Source organism: Lepus europaeus, chromosome 3, assembly GCF_033115175.1.
Source record: "Lepus europaeus isolate LE1 chromosome 3, mLepTim1.pri, whole genome shotgun sequence".
NCBI classification, from domain to species: domain Eukaryota; kingdom Metazoa; phylum Chordata; class Mammalia; order Lagomorpha; family Leporidae; genus Lepus; species Lepus europaeus.
Genome location: NC_084829.1, coordinates 105,257,501 through 105,281,859, shown reverse-complemented (window position 1 = coordinate 105,281,859; position 24,359 = coordinate 105,257,501). Strand labels below are relative to the sequence as shown.

General features: G+C 43.5%; 1 protein-coding gene across 2 annotated transcripts in view; it reads left to right on the top strand.

Moving 5' to 3' along the window:
* PDSS2 (decaprenyl diphosphate synthase subunit 2) overlaps positions 1–24,359 on the top strand; it is a 290,238-nt gene that overhangs the window by 199,060 nt on the left and 66,819 nt on the right. The window contains exon 4 of one of the 2 annotated variants that reach the window (XM_062186573.1): positions 313–387. The exons of the other annotated variant lie outside the window; for it this stretch is intronic. Within the exon in view, the coding sequence (XP_062042557.1) occupies positions 313–387 (75 nt within the window). The remainder of the gene's footprint in view (positions 1–312; positions 388–24,359) is intronic. 2 annotated transcript variants of the gene reach the window in all.

Here is a 24,359-nt window from a genome sequence, read left to right as displayed (position 1 = left end):
GGTCTCCCATGCAGGTGCAGGGCCCAAGGACTTGGGCCATCCTCCACTGCACTCCCTGGCCACAGCAGAGAGCTGGCCTGGAAGAGGGGCAACCGGGACAGAATCCGGCGCCCCGACCGGGACTAGAACCCGGTGTGCCGGCGCCGCAAGGCGGAGGATTAGCCTATTGAGCCGCGGCGCTGGCCTAAATCTCTTTTTTCTAGCAGACACAAATCCTGCCTTACGACTAAACCTTCTGATGCATTCTCAGATTAAAATGGGAATAAATCTTTAAATTGTTTCTTCTCTCCCCGCCCCCCCTTTGTGTTTTAGGTTGTGGAACTTTTAGCAAGTGCTCTTATGGACTTGGTACAAGGAGTATACCATGAAAATTCAACTTCCACAAAGGTAAAAGAGTTCAGAGTCATTGTAAAATGTTAGGTTAGAAACCCTCACGGCAAAATTAGAATTGAATGCAAATATCATTCTTGTTTTGTGTTTAGATTGTACATGACTTCTTTTTCTTTCTTTTTTTTTTTATAAGATGAATGTTTTGGCTACAAATTCATGGCCATACGCTTAGTACATAGCAGATTTAGCCAATTAAAACAACCTCTTATCCTCTGGCTGGATTCGCCGTCTGTTCCGTCCATAGCAGCCTGGTAGACACCAGGACTCTCCTGGCTAGCAGGTAGTACTGTCAAGGCAGGAAGGCTGGAGGAGCAGCTCGTGCTGAGGCAGCTGGGCCAGAGGAGGGGCCTTCCCTGTCCCAGAAGCGTGGAGCATAATCCCAAGGAGATGGGGGAGGAATGTCTTTTATATCCAAGATCCAGAATTTACTGCATTATTAGATTCTGTCTGATAAAAAGTAGGATGGTTGCACAGTTGGATTATTTTGATTAATTTTATAGGTCTAGGATTCAGATTTTTTGACTCATTTAGCAGGATATCTCAGGAAAGGTTAGGTTTTATTTCCTTTAAATGTGGTTATTTCATTTCAGTAGGATATTAGATGTGAAGTAATTGCTTCATTGACCACCACCATCATTGAATATGGTATCTACTATTATAAGGGATTCCTATCTTAGTGTTCATTATTCTAATTTCTTCAGCTTCTGTAATAGCAAGATTTCACTCACTGAAAATTAGAAAAAATATGCATGTATGCACAGCTTAAGCTGAAACATTTCCACTTGAAAACAGATTTTACTAGATGTGAACTACAGGGCATGAGCAACTTGGATAAGAAATGTAAAATTTTAAAGTATGACCCAGGGACTCTAATGATTCAGAGAGTGCTTAGTGAAGTATGAAGAACTGTTCCTTGGACACCTGCTGACTCTTGGTTCAGGGTACCACAGTGCCCGGTAGGCAAATCTAACCTTACCTAACTGGCAGATTGGTATGTGGGGACCTCACAGGATGTATGGCTCCGGTGAAGCACTTTTCTTTCTTTCTTTTTTTTTTTTAATTTATTTATTTATTTGAAAGACTGAGTTACACAGAAAGAAGGGAGGCAGAGAGAGAGAGAGAGAGAGGTCTTCCATCCGATGGTTCACTCCCCAATTGGCCGCAACGGCCAGAGCTGCACTGATCCAAAGCCAGGAGCCAGGAGCCAGGAGCCTCTTCTGGGGCTCCCACGCAGGTGCAGAGGCCCAAGGACTTGGGTCATCTTCTTCTGCTTTCCCAGGCCATAGCAGAGAGCTGGATTGGAAGTGGAGCCGCCCGGTCTCAAACCAGCGCCATATGGGATGCCGGGCACTTCAGGCCAGGACGTTAACCCGCTGCATGCGCCACAGCAATGACCCCAAGTGAAGCACTTTTCAAAAGCAAGCATTGTTCACTATTATGGCTGAGTGTTAATATCAGATAGCAAAATAGGTGTTTTCTGGCCTACATAGTGCTTCAAAGAGTTCATGAAAACCGAAATTTAAAATATATTTATTTTGGTGGAAACAATTTGAAATCCATAAGTAGCATTTTCATAACATGCATTTCCATGAACTTTTGAAGACCTTGTATATCCATGGATTTCAAAAATTTTTGCACCAGAGCTGGCACTGTGGCATAGTAGGCTAAGCCTCCACCTGTGGTGCCAGCATCCCATGTGGGTGCCGGTTCGTGACCTAGATGCTCCTCTTCCAGTCCAGCTCTCTGCTTCTGGCCTGGGAAAACAGTGGAAGATGGTCCAAGTGCTTGGGCCTGCACCTACATGGGAGACCAGGAAGAAGCTCCTGGTTCAGCTCTGGCCGTTGCAGCTATATGGGGAGTGAACCAGCAGATGGAAGACTTTCTTTCTCTCTAACTCTATCTCTCAAATAAATAAAATATCTTAAATTGTTTTGCACCAAAATATAGATTTAACCTTTTAATTCCACTTTTCATGAACTTTTGAAGCACCATCATCATTCCATCATACAAAGTTACCTTGTATGTCGTATCATGAAGATGATGGTAGCTAAGCAAATAAGTAAGTGACTTACCTGTTTCTTCTTTTAACCTTCGCAGAAATCCTGAGAGTTGGTTCCTGCTGTTCCCAGTTTGTAGATGTGAAAGCTGAGATCTGGGAAAGCTTGGGAAATTTCCACAAGGTCACATAATCTGTTAGCCGAGATTTGAACTCAGGAGCCCAGGTTCTCAATCTCTCATTCCACTGCCCTGTATCTTGGTAGCATCTGTCTGCCACTGTATGATTTTGGAGGCCTGCTCCTGCCTTAAAGACATTGTTTTTTCTTGGGATTTTCCTGTGTTCAATCTAGTTCCATATAAGATACCAGTATTTTACAATTAAATACCTGTTAATCTTTAAGTGAAAGTTACTGTTAGTTTTATGATTCTTAATTTATTCTTACCACGTGTCCACTATAATTAGCTTAATCCTAATGGAGCATTTGGTAAGTATGTCCTATTGTCATGCAGACGTAATAGCAATACTAATAATAAGTGCTTATTATTATAAATAACACTTTACAGTTTTGTTTTGTACACAATAACCTAGGCTGAAAAGGGTGACACGTGTTGGCATTCCACTTCACAGAGGAAAATCCTGAAATTCAGAGATGATGAATGGCAGGGATGCGCAGTATCTAAAAACTGACAGGGACGTGGTCTGGACCCAGGGCTTTGGACTCCAAGTGCTTTGCTTTTTCTAATAGAATGTGTTTCTTCCTGGGAATAGAAAAGCAGCAGCAACAAAGTCTTTGGAGGACTGTTGATCATCCTTGAACGGTCGCTTAGCAAGCCCAAGTTGCTGACGTTCATTAGCTAATCAGTTATACCCTAAAGAGTCCGTAGCAATGCCTCATTCATCTGGCCTTTTTCCCTACCACCCTCCTAAACCCAGTCCTCTAAAGTGCTCCAGCTCTTTTTTAAGCAGTTGAATTTCTAAATACTGTGGCCAAACCATGGAAAGAGCTGTCCGTATTAAATGATGGAAACAAAAATGCATCATTGAACCAGAGCAGTGGGAGTGCTCCTTGCTGCCTCCATTTGTGCCTCCACTCCAGTTTAGGTTAACCACATTTCCCTTCCTAACCAGAAAAAATTCTGGCTTTTTTTTTTTCCCCCTGAGTGTGCTTGCCATGACAGTGCCTTTTCAGAATTTGGTTTTTCGAAGTTGGCCCAGGGATCACTTGCGAGGCAGAGAGAGCACTGCCCCCACATGGAGTGCCTTCAGGGTTTGCATGTTCTGGCATGATTGGGAAGGAGCCACAAGTGGAGGTCACATGGGAAGTCAGGCCCCCTCTGTCATCCCCGTTGCTCAACCTCCATAGCCTTGGGCCAATTCAGCACACAAAAGAAATGCTTTGTGATTTCAAGTAAGCTGCAAACCATTTCATCCCTCTAGGGATACGGGGATACAATAGTGGTCTGTTTTCTATATGGCAGCTTAATGCAGTGATGGAGAATCTGGGCAGCAGCAAAGTAGCCTTCTGTGGAGTGCTATCTGTGAACTAGAGTAGATGGGTTAAAGCAAACAGGGGAGTTGGAATTGGATACGCTAAAAATCGCCTTCTCCCAAAGACGTTTGTGGAGTCATTACCTAATTCTCTGTAGAGCTATGTGACTGATGTTACCAGTATATAGCAGATAGAAGGTAAATTGTGATCATTGTAGACCTATGAAGTAATTTAGGAAATTCATCCTTTTTTCACGCCATTGTAAAATATTTTTTTTATTTTTGGATTTGCTAGTTTGTGAACCATTTCTTCCATAGAACAATTGGTCATTGTGCTTTCTTTAGTAATTATAAGAAAATATTTTCCTTCCCTCTACCTGCTTTTTCATGTTAGCTAATTTTAAAAGCTATGTGAAGTTTTAAAAATTGCATTTTAATTGACCATTTGTCATTCTACGAGTTCTCCACTGAAGCTCCTCCTTAAATTATGTTTATGTTACTCATTGTACTTGCTAAATATTCTGCATTTTAATAAAATTGACCTTGTGTCCATAGAACTATATGCCTAAAACCCTTTAGCATAATCATCTTATTGTTATAACTTATTTTCCAGTTAGAGAAGTCAGTATATGTTCATGGAATAAAAATTGAAAACAGAAGAATATCAAGAGGGAAATCTAAAATGTTATATAGCCATCCCCCAGAAATGAATCATGATTACATTTTGTCATTTTCTTTCCAGATTTTAATTTATTGTGTAGTTCTCTTATTTGTAAGTTATTGCTTTATATAAAATTTTGGATCTTGATGTACTTATTTATCATTAAAAGTCTTCAAAATACCATTTTAATGGTTATTTACTATTTTTTCATATTGTTGTACTATAGTTTACTGAACCATCCACAATTTTTTAAAGATTTATTTAGTTATTTGGAAAGGCAGAGTAACGGGGGGGGGGGGGGGGGGAGGATCTTCTATCTGCTGTTTCACTCACGGTTGGCTGCAAAGGACAGGGCTGGGCCAGGCTGAAGCCAGGAGCCAGAAACTCCATCCAGGTCACCCACATGGGTGGCTGGGGCCCAAAAACTTGGGCCATCACCCATTGCTTTCCCAGATGCATTAGCAGGAAGCTGGATCAGAAGGGAGAAGCTGAGACTTAAACCATCACTCCAGTAAGGGACCTGCTTCTTCATGATGTCGGCTCCCACTCTACAATTTGTAGACACTTTGTTCTACTTTTCACTCATTTAAATCATGGTGGAGCCAGCATTGTGGCATAATAGGTTAAACCACCACCTGCAATGCAGGCATCCCATATGAGTGTCGGTTCAAGTCCCAGCTGCTCTGCTTCCAGTCCAGCTCCCTGCTAACGTGCCTGGGAAGGTAGCCCTCGAAGATGGCTCAAGTGCTTGGGCCTCAGCACCCAGTTGGAGCTCCTGGCTTCTGGTTCTGGTCTGGCCCAGCTCCAGCCATTGCAGCCATTTGGGGAGTGAACCAGCAGATGGAAGACCTCTCTCTGTCTCCTTCTGTCTGTCTGTAACTCTGCCTTTCAAATAAATAAAATAAATCTTTAAAAAAATAAACCATATGATGATAATTATTAGTAGATCGAACTTAGATTCCATACTTTCTTGCTTGCTCTATTTTTATTATCTGTTGTAAAATACTGAAAGTGAGATTCTTGAGTCAAAAAGTATGCCTGCTATCAGTCTATCTCTATGCAGATTACTATCCTTAAAAAACTTTTGTCAGGTTCACCCTTGGCTGGGATCTGGGAAGCTGGATAGGGGGAGCATTCCCACCATTCCCCCACTGATAAGAATGGCTCACAGTGCTTGAACTGTTTCTGCAAACTGCTTTCCTCCTACACACTAGGCAGAGACTACCTGCATGAACAGTGACCCAAAAACCCTGAGCACTAAGTAGCCAGTGAATTTTGCTGGTAGATACTGTTTCATTCGTGTTATCACAACTCATTATTGGAGGAATCAAACATGCCCCATGTGACTGCACGTCTAAAAGACACTTGGAAGCTTAGACCTCATCTCCAGCCCTCATTCTCTGGGACTTCTTCCCGGTGCTGGGTTTGCTTTGTATATTTTGCTACGATTTTCTTAAAATCGTAACTCTTGAGTTTGACTGTATTCTGTGGCAACACAAGTTATCCTGAAAAATCATCAAAAGCAAGGTGGTCTTGTGGCCCCCCGCAACACACCTGCTTCCTGATTCTTTATTATTTTGACCCACTCCTGGTCCCTCCTTAGGGATTTAATCAAGGTTCTCTGCAAAGGCCGCGTCTGGCTCATGCTGGTGTTGAGATGGGGAACAACACACCTGTGCCCCAGCTTCAGAGGTTCTGCTCCCATTGGCTTGGTCCCTGATTCACAAAGGGAGAGGGCAGAATCCAGTTCTCTTGGGGAAGAACTGAACAGTTGCTGAAATTGTAAAGATCTGGTTATTTTTTATTTCATGTACAGTTTATACTTTTCAGTAATAGCAGATTATGCAGTAGATTATAATGAAGACTATCACTATGTTTTTGTGAGACAAGATAACGTCTATCCATTGATTTGTCTTATCTTTATGTTTCTGTGCCTTTGCTTCTAGGCGGCTTTGAAGTAAAATATAAAAATAAGATAATTCAGTCCAGCAGGAAGTTACGGGTCATCCCCTACCTGCAAAGCCCCCATGCTACCATCTAAAATATAATCAAAAGATGAGCCAGATGAGTTTTGCCCATTGAGAAAAATGACAGTCAGGAAATGTGAACAAGAAGTCACATCTGGTGGGAGGAATCAGAGAAGGCATCAAGGAGAATGTGATAGCTGAGACAGACATTAAAGGATGAGAGGATGTCTCTAGATGGAGAAGGTTGGCATTGCATGCAGAGGAAACAGCGTGATGAAAGGAAGAGAAGCCTATTGGAGGTCAGGGCTTCTTTCATTTAAGAATAAAGGAACCGTGAAAAGTACCACTGCCAGGGTGGGTTTATGACACCTGGTGGAAGACCTGTAATGCCAGAGCGAACTGCTAATACCATTAGTCATCTTTGGAATTAGAGAAGGACTGACGGTTTTTGAGCAAAGGAATTGCATAATTAGATGAACTTCTGGGAAAGTTCACTTGACAGTGATCTTTAGAACGGTTTACAGAAGGAGGCTGCAGGGAAATGAGAACAGTTGGGAAGCCCAAGTGATGACGAAGACCAGGGATCTTCTTCCGCTTTGACGTCGTTGGCCCCTTCTTGACAGTCCTAACTCTGTGTTGGTAGTCTCAGAGAGACCACTCCACTACACCAGCCCAGAGAAGCTATCCTGCCTAAATCTCTTTATCTTAATCACAGTTGTCACCATCTGATGGTTTTCTCTTATTTTCAGTCTCCTCCTATAATATAAGCTCTACACAAGGACAGATTTTATTTTTACCATCAAATTCCCCAATACCAGAAATGTGCCTAGCTCATTAGTAGTAGCACAAAAATATTTGTTAATGATATAGAAAGGCCTAGAATACTTAGAAGATTTTTCTCATCTTTTTGGATAGTTTTATTAATGTACAATAAATTACAGATATTTGAAGTGCCTAGTCTGGTATGTTCAGATACGTGTATGTATGAATGAAATCATCCTCACAATCGTGTTAATAAACAGACCCATCAGCTGTTTGCTTGTGCCCCTTTAGTGATTCTTTGTAATCCCTCCACTCACACCCCCTCCCCTGCTACCAACTTTGGGCAATCTGCTGTCACTCTGGATTAGTTTACATTTTGTAGAATTTGATATAAATAGAACCATGCAATATTTTCTCTGCTTGACTAGCTTCTTTGACTTAGCATAATTTATATATATATATATATATGGATTTATTTATTTTATTTGAAAGGCAGAGTTACACAGAGAGGGAGAGACACGGAGAGATCTTCCATCTGCTGATTCACTCCCCAGAGGGATGGATCAGCCCGAAGACAGGAACCTGCAACTCTATCCAAGTCTCCCACACAGGTGCAGGGGCCCAAGGACTTGGACCATCTTCTGCTGTTTTCCCAGGCCACAGCAGAGAGCTGGGTTGAAAAACAGAGCAGCGAGGCGCCACGGCAACTAGGCTAATCCTCCGCCTTGCGGTGCTGGCACACCGGGTTCTAGTCCCGGTCGGAGCACCGATCCTGTCCTGGTTGCCCCTCTTCCAGGCCAGCTCTCTGCTGTGGCCAGGGAGTGCAGTGGAGGATGGCCCAAGTGCTTGGGCCCTGCACCCCATGGGAGACCAGGAGAAGCACCTGGCTCCTGCCATCGGATCAGCGCGGTGCGCCGGCCGCAGCGCGCCTACCGCGGCAACCATTGGAGGGTGAACCGATGGCAAAAAAGGAAGACCTTTCTCTCTGTCTCTCTCTGTCCACTCTGCCTGTCAAAAAAAAAAAAAAAAAAAGAAAAACAGAGCAGCGGGACCAGCGCTGTGGCACAGCAGGTTAAAGCACTGGTCTGAGTGCCGGCATCCCATATGGGCACCAGTTTGAGTCCCAGCTGCTCCTCTTCCGATCCAGCTCTCTGCTATGGCCTAGGGAGGCAGTAGAAGATAGCCCAAGTCCTTGGGCCCTCGCACCCGTGTGGGAGACCCAAAAGAAGCTCCTGGCTCCTGGTTTCAGATCTGCGCAGCTCCAGCCCATTGCAGCCATCTAGGGAGTGAACCATTGGATGGAAGACCTCTCTCTCTGTCTCTACCTCTCCCTGTAATTCTTTCAAGTAAATAAAATAAATCTTAAAAATAAAAAAGAAGAAAGAAAAGTAGAGCAGCTGAGACTTGAACTGGCACCCACGTGGGTGCTTATATCACTTAACTGGCTATATAATACCAGTACTGTTTAGCTATTTGGGGGTACATCCATATTGCATATATCAATGATTCATTTCTTTTTACTGCTAAGTACTGTATGCTTATATGGAAATATTGTAATCTGTTTAATCCATTCATCTCTTGATGGACATTTTGAGTATTTCAAATTTGAGGCTACTACAGGTAAAACTACTATGAGCATTCATATGTGAATAGCCTGCAGGGATGGGGGAATCTTTGTATGCCAAGGGTCATTTAGACCACGCAAACTTATCAACTTAAATGTTAACCCAGGAGCCAACACCTGCAATGCCAGCATCCCTTATGGGCACTGGTTTGTGTCCTGGCTGCCCCACTTCCAATCTAGTTCCTGGTTAATGGCCTGGGAAAAGCAGCAGGAGATGGCCCAAGTGATGGGTCCTTGCCACCCACATGTCGTTTCTGGCTATCTAGGGAGTTTTGGCCATCTAGGGAGTGAACCAGCAGATGGAAGATCTCTCTGATATGTGTGTGTGTGTGTCCCTCTCTCTGTGTAATCTTGAGTTTCCAAATAAATAAACCTCTAAAACAATAACAACAACAAAAAGTTAGCCTGCTATAGATTTATTGGATTTTGAATCATACCTGTGGTTGACTTCACAGAGCGATACCGAGTGACTTCATGGGCCCTGGATGGCCCCACCCTTGGCAGAACATATACTTTCATTTCTCTTGTAGAAACACTTAGCACTAGTTCACGTGCTGTCATTCCTTTCCTTTTGGGCAGTTACTAGGAGATGAATTGCTAGGTCATGTAATAAGTATATGTTTACTGGTAGGCATTTGACATTCCTGTCGGCAGTGTAGGAGAGCTCCAGTTCCCCTTGTCCTACTAAAGCTTCATCTGAACAGTCTTTCAGATCTGGGCCTCAAACCCAAGCACTCTCAGATCTGCTCTTGATTCCAGCTTCATGTTAATGCATGCCCTGGGAGGCAGCTGGGGCTGGTTCTAGTAGCTGGGTTCCTTCCTGTCACCCATATGGGAAATCTGGATTGAATTCCCAACTCCTGACTTTAGCCTGGCCCCACCTTGCCAGCTGAAAGTAAGCCAGTGGGGCTGGTGCTGTGGTGCAGTAGGTTAATCCTCTGCCTGCGCCCATATGGGCGCCGGCTGGTCCACTTCTGATCCAGCTCTGTGCTGTGGCCTGGGAAAACAGTAAAAGATAGCCCAAGTGCTTAGTCTCTTGCACTTCCATGGGAGACCTGGAAGAAACGCCTGTGGCTCCTGGCTTCGGATTGGCAAATCTCCAGCCTTTGAGGCCAATTCAGGAGTTAACCAGCAGATGAAAGACCTCCCTCTCGGTCTCTCCCTCTGTTTGTAACACTCTTTTTCAAGTAAATAAATAAATATTAAAAAAAGAAAGAAAGCCAGCAAATAGGGCATCTCTATCTATATATATAGTACCATAGGTAAGTAGGTAGATAGATAGATCTGCATTTCAAATAAATAAAGCGGCTTTCTTTTAGCATTTATTTGGTTGTTCTTTTATCCAATCTGACAGGTTCTGCATGTTGATTTATATGTTCAGATCCTTTACCTTCTATGTGTTTATTGATATGCTTCCGTTTAAATCTGCCATCTTGTTGTTAGCCATTTGTCCCATTTGTTCTTTTCCTTATCTTTTCTGCCATCTTTAGATGATTTTTCATAATAGCATTCGGTCTTTTGGCTTTTGGCTTATTAGCTGTAAGTCATTCATGTGTTTTTTTGTATGTGTGTGGGATTGCTCTTGAGTTTATAATATACATCTGTGACTCATCATGGTTTGCCCTCATGTGATAGTATATCTTTTACTTATAGTGTAAGAACCTTACAAAAGTGTATTTCTAATTCTCCTCAGGCTCTGTATTATCATCAACATACATTTTATGTCCATACAAGGGGTCTTCAGAAGGTTCATGGAAATGCATATTATGGAAAAACCATGCATGGATTTCAAATTTTTCAAAACAAAATAAACCCATACAAACTTGTTATATTGTGCCTAAATAAGATCTAGTTTGAGGCACTAAGAAAGATAAGACATCAGTTTGAAAAGAGCCCCTACTCAGAAAAACCAACATGAATTCTGTTAAAATTAAAGCAACAAACATCCAATTTAAGTGAAGCTTGGGTGGAAGAATAGTGAAACTTTTTGAAAAGCTTATGGGGACCATGCCCCAAAGAAATGAGCAATTTACCAATGGATAACTGTTTTTTAGTTATTGTTCAAGGATTTATTTTACTTGAAAGGCAGAGTTAGAGGGAGAGAGATCTTCTATCTGCTGGTTCACTCTTCAACTGGCCCGCAGAGCTGGGCCAAACTGAAGCTAGGAACCAGGAGCCTGCGTGAGACACTAGCATCCATACAGGCACCAGTTTGTGTCCCGGCTGCTCCACTTCCAATCCAGCTCCCTACTAATGGCCTGGAAAATTGGCAGAAGATGGCCCAAGTGCTTGGGCACCTGCTATCCATGTGGGAGAGCTAGAAGAAACTTCTGATTCCTGGCTTCAGCCTGGCTCAACCTTGGCCATTGCAGCCATCTAGGAGGTGAACCAGCAGATGGAAGATGTCTGTCTGTCTGTCTGTCTCTCTCTGTAACTCTGACTTTCGAATAAATAAATCTTAAAAAAAAAAAAGAGAGAGAGAGCAAAGGTCATGACAATAGTTTTTTTGGAATACTCAAGGCATTTTATTTATTGAATTTTGGGGGGAAGAGCCAAAGAATAATAACTTCTTCTTATTACAAGAGTGTTTTGAGAAACACAGCAAAAAGACATTTGGTCCTTCTTCACCATGACTACGCTCTTGCTCATTCCCCACACAGAACAGAGACAATTTTGCAAATTTCTGTGGGAATCTTTGGGTATCCACATTGCAGTCTTTTAATTCTATTTTCCCTTGGCTTTTTAAAGATTTATTTATTTATCTGAAAGTCAGAATTACAGAGAGAGAGAAGGAGAGGCAGAGAGAGAAGTCCTTCATCCACTGGTTCACTCCCCAGTTGGCTGCAATGGCTGGAGTTGTGCTGATCTGAAGCCAGAAGCCAGGAGCCTCCTTTGGGTCCCCATGCAGCTGCAGGGGCCCAAAGACTTGGTCCATCCTCTGGTGCTCTCCCAGGCCATAGCAGAGAGCTGGATCAGAAGTGGAACAGCTGGGACTCAAACCAGGCCCCACAAGGGATGCCGTCACTGCAGGCGGCAGCTTTACCAGCTACACCACAGCGCCAGCCCCTCCCATGACTTTTTAAAAAAGGTTTGGGCCGGCGCCATGGCTTAACAGGCTAATCCTCTGCCTTGCGGCGCCAGCACACCGGGTTCTAGTCCCGGTCGGGGCACCGGATTCTATCCCGATTGCCCCTCTTCCAGGCCAGCTCTCTGCTATGGCCCCGGAAGGCAGTGGAGGATGGCCCAAGTCTTCTCCCTGCACCCGCATGGGAGACCAGGAGAAGCACCTGGCTCCTGGCTTCGGATCAGCACAATGTGCTGGCCGCAGCGGCCATTGGAGGGTGAACCAACGGCAAAAAGGAAGACCTTTCTCTCTGTCTCTCTCTCTCTCACTATCCACTCTGCCTGTCAAAAAAAAAAAAAAAAAAAAAAAAGATTTGTTTGTTTTTTTGAAAGGTAGAGGACTAGGGAGAGAAAAAGGGAAAGAGATAGCTTTCACCCACTGGTTCATTCCCCAAATGGTCACAGCTGCCAGGACTGGGCCAGGCCAAAGCCAGAAGTCAGGAATTCCATCTGGGTCTTTCTACATGGTTGGCAGGATCCCGAGTCGCTGAATCAGAAGCAGAGCAGCCCAGACTCCAACAGCCAATGCCATGTGGGCTGCAGGTGTCTCTAGTGACAGTTTAACCCACTATGCCACAGCATCGCCCCTTCCCATGAACTTTTTGAAGTCCCCTCATATATATTCTGAATTCTGTAATGGATCCTTATTAATTTTGCTTCAAACAGCTGATTATACTTAAAAAGCATTTGAAGTCTTAAGTCTTCTATATTTATGACCGTAGTTAACATCCTCAGTGCTCTTCATTTCTTTCTGTTGATCTGAATTTCCTTGTATTATTTTCCTTCCTTCTGAAAGATTTATTTTAACCTTGTTTATAGTGCTGCTGCTGATTAATTATTTTAGAAAGCTTTTGTGTGTGTGAAAGCTGTGTTTACTGGATACAGGATTCTAGGTTGATGAATTTTTTCTTTCATTGCTTTAAAGAAGCTGCTTTATTTATGTACTTCCCTTCATTATTTCCAGTAAGAAAGCTATTGTCATCTTAAAAAAAAAAATTATTTTATTTACCTGAAAGGCAGAGGTACAGAGAGAGACAGAGACAGAGGGAGACAGATCTTCCATCTGCTGATTCACTCCCCAGTGGCTGCAATGGCTGGGGCTGAGTCAGGCTGAAGCCAGGAGCCTGGAACACAATCTAACTCTCCTATGTGGGTGGCAGGAGCCCAAGTACCTGAGCCATCTTTGCTGCTTTCCCAGGTGCATTAGCAGGGAGCTGGATTGGAAGTGGAGCAACCAAGAGTTGAATAGGTACCAATACAGAATACTGGCATCACAGACAAGGATTGAGCTTACTGTACCACAATGCCAGCCCATATTTTCAGCTCTATCTCTGTTCCATAGTCATGTTTGGATTGTAATGTGCCTCATGTCACTCTTTCATGTTTTTTTTTTTTAACTTGGACTTCATTGAGCTTCTTGGATCTGCGAGTTTATTTTGTCAAATTTGGAAATATTTTATTTTTTTACGATTTATTTGTTAATTTGAAAGGCAGAGTTAGAGAGAAAGATGCAGGGGGCAGGAGGGAGAGGGAGAAGTCTTCTATCTGCTGGTTCACTCCCCAAATGTCTGTGATGATCAAAGCTGGGCCAGGCCAAACCCAGGCTCCTGGAACTCTATCCAGGTCTCACACATGGGTGTCAGGGGCCTAGGTCCTCGGGCCATCTTCTGCTGCTTTCCCAGGCACATTAGCAAGGAGCTGGCTGGGAAGTGGCGCAGCCAGGACTCAAACTGGTGCTCATATGGGATGATGGCATTGCAGGTGATGTCTTAACCAGCTGTGCAACAATGCCAGCCCAGTCATTATTTCTTCACATTTTTTTCTGTCATTTCTTTTCTCCTCTCCTAAAAGGATTTCAGTTATGTAATAGATTCACAGATACTTGGTTTTGTTTTATGTTTTCGGAGTTGTTTTTTTTTTTTTTCTCTGCATTTCATTTTGGCTAGTTTCAATTAACATGTATTCAAGTTCACCAGTTTATATCTTATGTGTTCCTACTTAATGTGCTCTATGGTTCTTCCGGCTTCTTGACCATATGATATAGAGTGATGAAAACTGTCTTGGAGCCAGCACTGTGATGTATTGAAATAAGCTGGTACCTGCAATACCAGCATCCAAAATCGGAGTGCTGGTTTGATTGCCAGCTGCTCTCTTTCTGATCTGGCGTCCTGCTAATGCACCTGGGAAAGCACCAGATGATAGTCCAAGTACTTGGGCTTCTGAAACCCTTGTGGGAGAAGAGGGTGGAGTTCCTGGCTTTGACCTGTCCCTGGTTTTTATGGCCATTTGGCAAATGAACCAACAGATGGAAGATCGATCCCTCATCCTGCCCCTCCATCTCTCTCTCTGTTTCTCCCTCTATAACTTTGCCTTTCTTTTTTTGTTTTTTAAAGATTTATTTATTTATTTGAAAGTCAGAGTTACACAGAGGAGGAGAGGTCTTCCATCCAGTGGTTCACTCCCCAACTGGCTGCAATGGCCAGAACTGCGCCAATCCAAAGCCAGGAGCCAGGAGCTTCTTCTGGGTCTCTCATGTGGGAGCAGGGGCCCAAGGACTTGGGCCATCTTCTACTGCTATCCCAGGTCACAGCAGAGAGCTGGATCGGAAGAGGAGCAGCCAGGACTGGAACCAGCGCCCATATGGGATGCCGGCACTTCAGGCCAGGGCATTAACCCGCTGCGCCACAGCGTTGGCCCCCAACTTTGCCTTTCAAATAAATTATTTTTAAAATTTTGTTTACAAAAAAAAAAAAAAAAACTTATCTTAATGCCCCTCTCTAATTAATGATACCATCTGGGTCAGTTTCATTGGACGATTTTTCTCCTTGCTAGGGGCTGTGTTTTCTGCTTTTCTGGTTGGCTTGATTATTTCTGACTGGGTTCCAGACAATGTATATTTCATTCTGTTGGATGCTAGATATTTCTGTATCCCTGTGAACATTGGTGAGCAGTTAATTTATCGGAAACAGTTTGATCCTTTCAGGTGTTACCTCTGAGCTTTATAAGATGAGAGTGACATTTAGTCTGAGGCTGATTCTCTCCACCACTAAAATGGAACTCCTCTGAGTGCTATACTGATGCCTTATGAATTAGAAGTCTCTCCCTCTCTGCCTGGTGGAATAGGAATTATTCCCAGCCACATGTGAGCCCTAGGGATTGTTTGTTCTGTTCCTTCTGAGGGAGGCTTTCCCCAAACTTTGTCGTTTCTTTACATTGGTAATACTGTCAGCCCTCCGTAGCCAAGGTTTCACATCTGTGGATTCAGCAAGCATAGATGAAAAGTACTTGAAAAGAGAAAATCTGTGTCTCCACTGAACATGTCATTATTCCCTGAGCAGTACAGTGTAACAACTATACGTAGCATTTTCATTGTATTAGGTATTGTAAGTCATTGAGAAACGACTTAAGGTATATAGGAGGATATGTATAGTTTACATGCAGATACGTTTATAGGTCAAAATGCAGCATTAAGAATTCATGGTGGGGCCAGTGCTGTGGCATAGCTCGTAAAGCTGCCACCTGCATTGCCAGCATCCCCTATGGGTGCTGGTCCAAGTCCCAGCTGCTCCTGAGAAAGCAGTAGAGGATGGCCCAAGTCCTTGGGCGCCTGCACCCTTGTGGGAGACCCAGAGGAAGCTCCTAGTTCCTGGCTTCAGATCGGCGCAGCTCCGGTCGTTGCAGCAAGTTGGGGAGTGTACCAGTAGATGGAAGACCTCTCTCTCTCTCTGCCTCTCCTTCTCTTTCTGTGTAACTCTGACTTTCAAATAAATAAATAAATCTTAAAAAAAAAAAAAGAATTCATGGGGCCGACACTGTGGTGCAGCAGGTTAAAGCCCGAGCCTGCAGTGCCGGCATCCCATATGGGCACCAGTCCCAGTCCCAGCTGCACTACTTCTGATCCAGCTCCCTGCTGATGTACCTGGGAAGGCAGCGGAGATGGCCCAAGTGCTTGAGACCCTACACCCACATGGGAGACCCAAAAGAAGCTTCTGGCTTTAGATCAGTCCAGCCCCGGCCGTTGTGGCCATCTGGGGAGTGAAGCAGTAGATGGAAGACCTCCCTGTCTCAGTCTCTCTCTCTCTCTCTGTCTTTCAACCAAAATTTAAAAAAATAATTCATGATGTCTCAGAGGCAGTTTCTTGGAGGATAATTTCTAAGTTGAGCTTTAGAATATATAGAAGAAGTGAATCAAGAGAAACGGGTTAAGTTTGTTGGGAGCAGGAAATCGCATTGAGCATTGGCTGGGAAGTTACATTTGCTGATCCACTCATTTAATGTATCTTTTGAGCATCTACTGTGTGGCAGGCACTGGAGATACAAGTGCTCAGAGAACAAGGTATCTGCCTGCATGGAGTTTACATCTTAGTAGACAGACTGATTATAAATAAGTAATCACATAAGGAAGTGCATGAGATAAGTAACTAATAATGATAACTGCATAGCAAAGAACAAAATAGGGAGAGAGATAATGAAGACTTGGGGGGAGGCAAGCATTTGACACGCAGTTAAGCTGCCACTTGGGACACCCTCATTTATGTTAGAGTCCCTGGGTTCATGTGTGGGCTTTGCTGTCCATTCCAGCTTCCTGCTAATGTGCACCCTAGGGGACAGCAGGTGATGGCTCAAGTAGCTGGGTCCCTGCCACCTATGTGGGAAAACCAGATGTAGCCCCTGGCTCCTAGCATTGGCCTGTCCCAGTCCTGACGGTTGGCAGACATTTAGGGAATGCACTAGCAGATAGATCTCGCTCGCTTACTTGCTCTCACTCTCCTTCTCTCTCCCCCAATCTCTCTCTGTCTTTTCAATAAATAACCATATAAATAAATTTTTATAAAGGGATTGAGGGAGCTACTTTAGAGCAGCTGTTGATGGACAGCCCCTCTGAGCAAATAACCTATAAACAGGTTCAGATGACAAAACAGTTAGCCATGTGAAAAACAAAAAGCGGGGGGAAAAGCATTCAAGGAAGAGGAAGCAACTGAAGCAGAGGCCTGAGAGAGGAACTGGTCTACTTTGCCCGGGGACTGGAAAGAAGGCTGGCCCAGTGGGACATGGTCAATGGACAGGAGAGTAGTTGAAGATGAGTTCAGGAAAGCAAACACGGCTAAGAAAACACATGTGACGCAAACATGAAGGTGCTTTGGACAGAGATTTAACTGAACCTAGATAAAGAAAGAAATACACAATTTTGTTTCAGCATTGCCTAGTTATCACTAACAATTGTGCTTCCAACAAATGTTATTGAGCACCTGTTATGTTCTAGCAACTGTACTGGACAGATCAGGTATATGTGCATTGAGAGCCGGGTTGGAGACAAAGGTGTAATAGGAGCTAGAGCTGGGGCCTCGCTAGGGAAGGGTGATTATTTTCAAGGGAATGAATAAATCAGGGGAATCAATCTTGAATATTTGTACCAGTGAGGAGTGTGGATTTAAAATACTAAGCTGTAGGAAATCACCATAGGATCTTATAAAATGGGAAGAGCTGTGAAAAAGATTATTGTAGAATCTGTGAAAAGCATAAATTGAAAGCCAAAGAAATTAGAAGCAGAGAGACCAGCTGGAGACGTGTTGAAATAGCACAGGTGTGAAGCAGCAGATGAGATTGGTTGGCATTGAAAACAAGTATAGGGCAGGGGCCCAGGACTTCAGCAGGTACCCTACTTCCCAACCTAGTGAGTGATTTACAATTTATGTCTCCTGTTTCATTACTCTCTTACTGTGTGTTTTGTAGAATTAATCTTTCAATGTGTTCTTTACATATTTTTATTTTTATTTTATTACCAAATATCCTCTAAATAATATTTTCCCACAAAATTAACTGCATTGCACTTAATATGGTTTAAAAGGTAATAGAAAATCATTAGAAATTCAAGATATTTACCCACGTTCACTTCTATCTCTTTACCCAATATAGCATCTCTAGTGTTTCATGAGAGGGTCAGGGCTAGAACCACCAGGATGAACCATTCCTAAGTTTCTGACCCACAGCAATTGTGAGACATTGTTTCTTTAACCCACTAAGTTTGGGGTAATTTGTTGTGCAGTGATAGATAGGTGATATGCTCGTCCACATCCTTGACGAGGTAGCTGTGATGACCTCCCACCATGGGTGTATGCTGTAGTCTCCTTGCACGCCCCTTGACTCTGGGCTTGGCCACTTGACCTGCTTCATCCAGGAGGAGGCTTCCTTGGACATCTGCCATCACTGTAAGCACGCCCTGGCTAGCCTGCTTGTCCACCGAGAGTGAGACACTTGAGGAAGAGCCTCTCCAGCCAATCAGAGATGTGCAGTCAGCAGCAGAGCCAGTCTAAAATAGTTGATTCCCAGCTGATCCAAAGGCACCCAAGCAATAATAAATGAGTGTTGTTTGAAGCCATTGAATTTGGAGGCAAGCTTTATCAATAGTGAAGGACAGTCACATGGAGTCCAAGATCTATGGGGACCTGGGGCTCCAGGCCAAACCTATCATTAAGGATCTGGTTTGAGGAGTTTATCTGGAGGCTTCCAGAGGACACATGCCCTGCTTTTCAGGATAGGAATGATTAAGTAACTGGAATGTCAACCCTCCTCAGGCTAGAGAGAGCAAAGGTTTAGCCTTGGAGTCCCAGGAATGTCATGCAGGGCTGTTTAGGAAACACTGACAGTATTTTAAGTTTTTGTATCTTATTAATTCTTTGACGAAAAAATCTACACAGTCACCATGAAGTCCTTGAAAAATCTTTGCTCTTTTTTCTTACCAGAGTTTTGCCTTTCTTCCTTCTGTTCTTGGGGGCACTTTCAGTGTTTACTTGAGGCTTTTTCCTCTCATACAAGCCATATCTTGCAAGTCTATGTTTGGTTTCTTTTTTGCTTGTCTTTTTTTTTTTTTTTTTTTTTGGGGGGGAGTGAAGGGAACCAAATGGCCACAACTGCCAGCACCTGGCCAGGCCCAAACCAAGAGCTGGGAACTCCATTGACATTTCCCAGATAGGTGGCAGGGACCTAATCACTTGAGCCATCCCCTGCTGTCTCCCAGGGTCTGCATAAGCAAGAAATTAGATTGAGAAGCTAGAGGTGGGTGTTAAACCCAGCCATTCTGATACGGGATGCAGGCATCAGCTGTTAGACTGGATGCTCATCCTGGTTTCATTTTCCCTTGTGTAATCCAGGAAGTCATAAATCATGCTGAAGCCAGTTGTCTTGCCACCACCAGTATGAATTTTGGATCCAAACATAAAGGTAACATCCCATGTGATTTTGTACATTTTAGTGATTTTCCCCGAAGGCAATAGGTGCTATTGCCTTCCCGGGTGAAGGACACCAAGGCAGTCAGTTGGTGATGAACCTCCTGGTCCTGTTAGGTACCATGCCATTCGTGATGGAAGCCAGAAAGGACTATGGTGCTCACCACTCAGACATTAGTGTACATGTTTGCAGACAGCACAGGATAACAGCGCTGGAAGATCCAGGGCTATTCCCATAAAAATGGATGAGGGTGAACAGAGGGGTTTGGTTAGAGAATGGGAATCAGTGAGTTTGAGTTCAAAGAAGCTAATTAACCCTACCCAAGTGGAATGGAGTTCATATTGGAAGTTTTATTTTATAGATCAGAAATGGGAAAAGTTTATTTTCCTTTCTTTTGAAGTTAAAAATATCACAAGTATATAGGCATGTAAAAGCTGTTTAAAAAAGAAAATGTGTATTTTAAGAGGTTTAAAAGTGAAACAGTGCCATGTAAAAGCATTAAGACACTCTAGGGTGTATTTCATTGGTCCATTTACTCACAACCTGTCCCCTCACATTGTACCCAAGGCATGCATTAATGAGCTAGTAAAACATGCCATGTCACGTTTTAGTGGTTGCTGGGCATCTGTTCAAGCTTGTATCACTCACAAATCCAAGACTGAAGATGCTGGCAGTGATAATAATACCCGTAATTTTACTTTTTCACAAAGTAGACACCATCAAATCATTCGTTGCAAATAGAAATGTTGAACTTATTCTGATTTAAAGACTATTGAGAATATTTTTAAGTGGTATTATAAAATATACAAAACATACAAAAGCATATATTGCAGATATATGTAGTTTGTTTTTTAATTATATATATGTATATATGGTTAAAGAACAAAAATAAAACACCTAGCTAACTACCACCACATTTAAGAAACAGTACTATATGTTTTTTAATCATTAAAATATTTGTATTTAAAGGGAGTTCAACAATAACTAGTATATGTGAAATAAAAAATAAAATAAAAATATTAAAAATCAAACCTAAAGGTGTTCGATTAAATATGCAAAAGATGGTGAAGTGAAGGTTGATAGAGATATCGAGAAGGCAGAAAAGCCACTGGTGTCTGAGAGAGCTCAGAGTGTGTAATGGCCCCTTTGATCAAGTATACCATCAAATTTCAAGTGGGTCTGCTTGGTGAACGTTTTATTTGCTAAATGTTTAAACTGAATTTGTACACCATTTGGAAGTACTCTAGGTCACTCACTGCCAACCAGCACCACAAAACATCTTAAAAGGCAGTTGATTTGCCTGAGAGGTGAAACATCGCTATTAAACATGGAAAGTGTTTAATAGAATACCATTCTGATCAGAGGACAAGAATGAACTGTCCAGAAAATGAAGCCCCAGTTACCATCTGTGTGTGTGCCCGGCAGCCCCAGATCAGTCTTAATCCCAGATCACTCCTGGCTGTGGAGCTAGTGCTTAGCTGCTCACTCTTTCCACAAATGGCCATCTCAGACTCCGCACATCTAAGAGCAGGAACTTGCTCCATCCTGCCAGAACCGCTCTGTTGCTGTCTGTCTTCACACCCAGATCTTCAAGTCAAAACCTTAGGAGTCACACCCAACACCTCTGCCCCTCCCCACGCCCACCGCTGTGGCTGCCTCACTCCATCACTGTCTTCTTCTGAAGCCTCGCTGAGAGCGAGCAGAGAAAACAGTGGCTCTCCTGAGCGTTCTCTTCACCACTAGACTGGTGGTTAAAAAAGAAGGGGCTGAAGATCCTTTGACTCTCCTTTCCTCCTCTCCCATCTAGTGGTGGGGATCTAGGTCTCTTTCACTAGAATCTTAGGCTTGTTGTCTTCCTCACCCCTAAGATACATTGGGAAAGGGCTGGCACTGTGGTGTAGCAGATAAAGCTGCCAGCTGCTCCATTCCCAATCCAGCTCTCTGTTATGGCCTGGGAAAGCAATGGAAGATGGCCTAAGTGCTTGGGCCACTGCATCTGCATGGGAGACTGGGAAGAACTTCCTGGCTCCTGGCTTCAGATCAGCCCCGCTCCTACCATTGTGGCCTTTGGGGAGTGAACAGCGGATGGAAGACTTTTCTCTGTCTCCCCCTCTCACTGTCTGTAACTCTACCTCTCGAATAAATAAATAAAATCTTTTAAAAGATATATAAAGACGCAGAGGTTGGGGCTGGCACTGTGGTGCAGCGGGTTAACTCCCTAGCCTAAATCGTTGGCATCTCATATGGGCGCCGGTTCGAGACCTGACTGCTCCACTTCCGATCCAGCTCTCTGCTATGGCCTGGGAAAGCAGTAGAAGATGGCCCAAGTGCTTGGGCCCCTGCACCCACATGGGAGACCCGGAAGAAGCTCCTGGCTCCTGGCTTTGGATCGGCGCATCTCCAGCCATTGCAGCCATCTGGGGAGTGAACCAGCAGATGGAAGACCTCTCTCTCTGCCTCTCCTCTCTCTCTGTAACTCTTTCAAATAAATAAATAAATCCGAAAGATGCAGAGGTTGTCAGGACCAGAGATAGTTAACCCAATAGTACAATGTCAAGGTTCTCTGTCTCTCTGCTCTGCCTCCTGGTATTGTATTTATCATCAGGCTGACACCAGTTTGGCTACTGTAATCTGGAGACCATCTCATCAAGACTGAACATCTGGAGGAAACAGTTCCCACTTCTTACCAGAGTCTCTTTCCTGAGAGCTCCCTGGTGTACTCTACCCACGTTTCCTGAGCTCCCACTAGAACACATATCCATTCCTGAGTTAATCACTGGCCAGAGCAGTGAGCACCTGAACAAGATTAGGGCTTTGTTAGTAAGGTGAGGAGGAACGGCTCCTGGGTGAGCAGCTGTCCTGGGTCCTGTCCACAATAAGGTGACTTTTGTTTCACTTTTTAAGCAGCTCGTATCTTTCTTGCCTCTTAAATCCCACTCACCTGGGATATAACACTCTACCCAACTCAACTGAGCATGGAATCCTGTCCTTTCCTGCTTTGAAAACAGTTTCCCAGCACCTAAATGATGAGGTCCTAAGCTCCTGGGCTCTTACCCACCTGGTCCTCTTGTCTTTCCTCGCCTATGTCTCCCACTGCACTTGGCAACAATATAGAACTGACATCAGTACCCCAGGGTCATCCGCTATCTTATCTTCCTGGCTAATTCCAGTTTGTGCAGAACATAGTCCAGCCACTAAAGCTCCCCCTAAGGCTTCCTTGAGAGAACTGTTCACTCCCTTCTCTGAGAGTAAACACGGCTCTTTCTTTTCACATCCACAGCTGCTTTATAATCATTTACTGTTTCTTCCCCTGCTACCAACTACTCCTAAAGGTCAAGGCCTAATGCCTAATTCTCAGGTCCATAGTGCCTAGCATATAATAGGCACACACGCAAAAACCAGTTAAACTGCAGCTACTGCACATTTACATGGTAGCCACCTACCAGCCCATGCTGCATTTTATAGCAGGCCAGGTTTCCCTGATGTACCATCTAATTAATTCACCTCAAATAAATTATTCCATATTCCCTTCTGCCCCTTCGTGCACTCTGTCCAAAGACTGTCTGCTGCCGTCCAGCTCTTCAGGGCCCCCCATGCCAGGCACCCCTCCAGCTGGTGGTGTGAAGGAGCCATGCTATAAGACAGTCTTCCCTCCTCCATCTTGCCCCCCCTTAGCCTGGCCATTCCCGAACATCTTACCAAGAACTGACTAGTGGGGAGAGCGGAAGGGGCTGGCTGACCCAAGGCCAAAGAATTCCTAAATTTTTTAATTCCCTGGCAATCCTTCTCTTTAATTTCTGAGTAAAATTTCAATGCTGTATTTTATAGAAACATTTTTTTACCAGTTGAAATTCCTGGCTCCCAGCTTCAGTCTGGCCCAGCACTGGCTGTTACAACAATCTGGGGAGTGAACCAGCAGATGAAAGACCTCTCTCTCTCTCTCTCTCTCTGTCCCTGTCCTCCTCTTTATCTCTATAACTGACTTTCAAATAAGGAAATAAATCTTTTTTTAAAATTATACTTTTTTTCTCTCAAGATTGCTGAAAAATACTTAAGATATCTATTGCTTCTAATCTTGTTTTTTTGTGTTCTCTAGGCTCTTGGATCTCTCCAATGGATATGATTTAAAGGCAGAATATACAGGCTTCAATCCTTCTTTTTTAGCATGTAGATGAAATTGTGTCTTCGCTGTTAAATTCAACCTATTTTGAAGCCATAGCATTGAGTATTGCATATACTTCTGTGCGTTAAGCAAAACAGAATCTGACTGTTCTGTATTCTGCCACTCACTAGTCTTAGTCAAAATACACTCGTGAAATATCTTTACCTATTAAATGGGGACGATGATGCTTAGATTTTTGAGGACTGTAAAGAATGTGAACAGGTCATTGTGTAGTTAGCTCCCAAGAAATATTCAATTCCATCCTTCTATCCCTACATGTAGAGATTTATAGAAAACTTTCCTATACTTTTTTTTAAAAATAACATTGGCTGTTTTGTTTAGCTTCTCAAAATAATTATAAAGGACAACTTAAAGCAAACTTTTTAAATGATGAAATATGGCATTGGAGAGATATAGTCTCTCATCCAACCCAAATTTAGGTTGTGTTTATATAGAGAGAGTTATTTGTTTACTTATTTATTTGAAAGGTAGAGTTAGAGAGAGAGAAGAAACAGAAAAAGAGCTCTTCCATCTGCTAGTTGACTCTCCAAATGGCCACAATGACCAAGGGTAGGCCAGGCTGAAACTAGGAGCCTGGAAGCCCATCTGGGTCTCCTACAGGGGTGGCAGGGGCCCATGCACTTGGGCCATCTTTTGCTGCCTTCCTAGGTGCCGTAATAGAGAGCTAGATTGGAAGTGCAGCATCCAGGGCTCAAACTGGCACTCATATGGGATGCTGGCATTGCAGGCAACAGCTTAACCTGCTGCACCAGAATGCCAGCCCTTAGGTGCATTTATAAAGGCAGTGGCTCAGAGTGTGAATCTGAAAGTGGGAAGCATGAAAACAGAAACATTTGCTTATTTCCTTTAAAATACGTTTAACTCCACAGGTAGCCTGCTTCTGAATTTCCAAAATTCTCTTCTGATACTTGGCAGGTTCTAGCTGGGACTTTAAC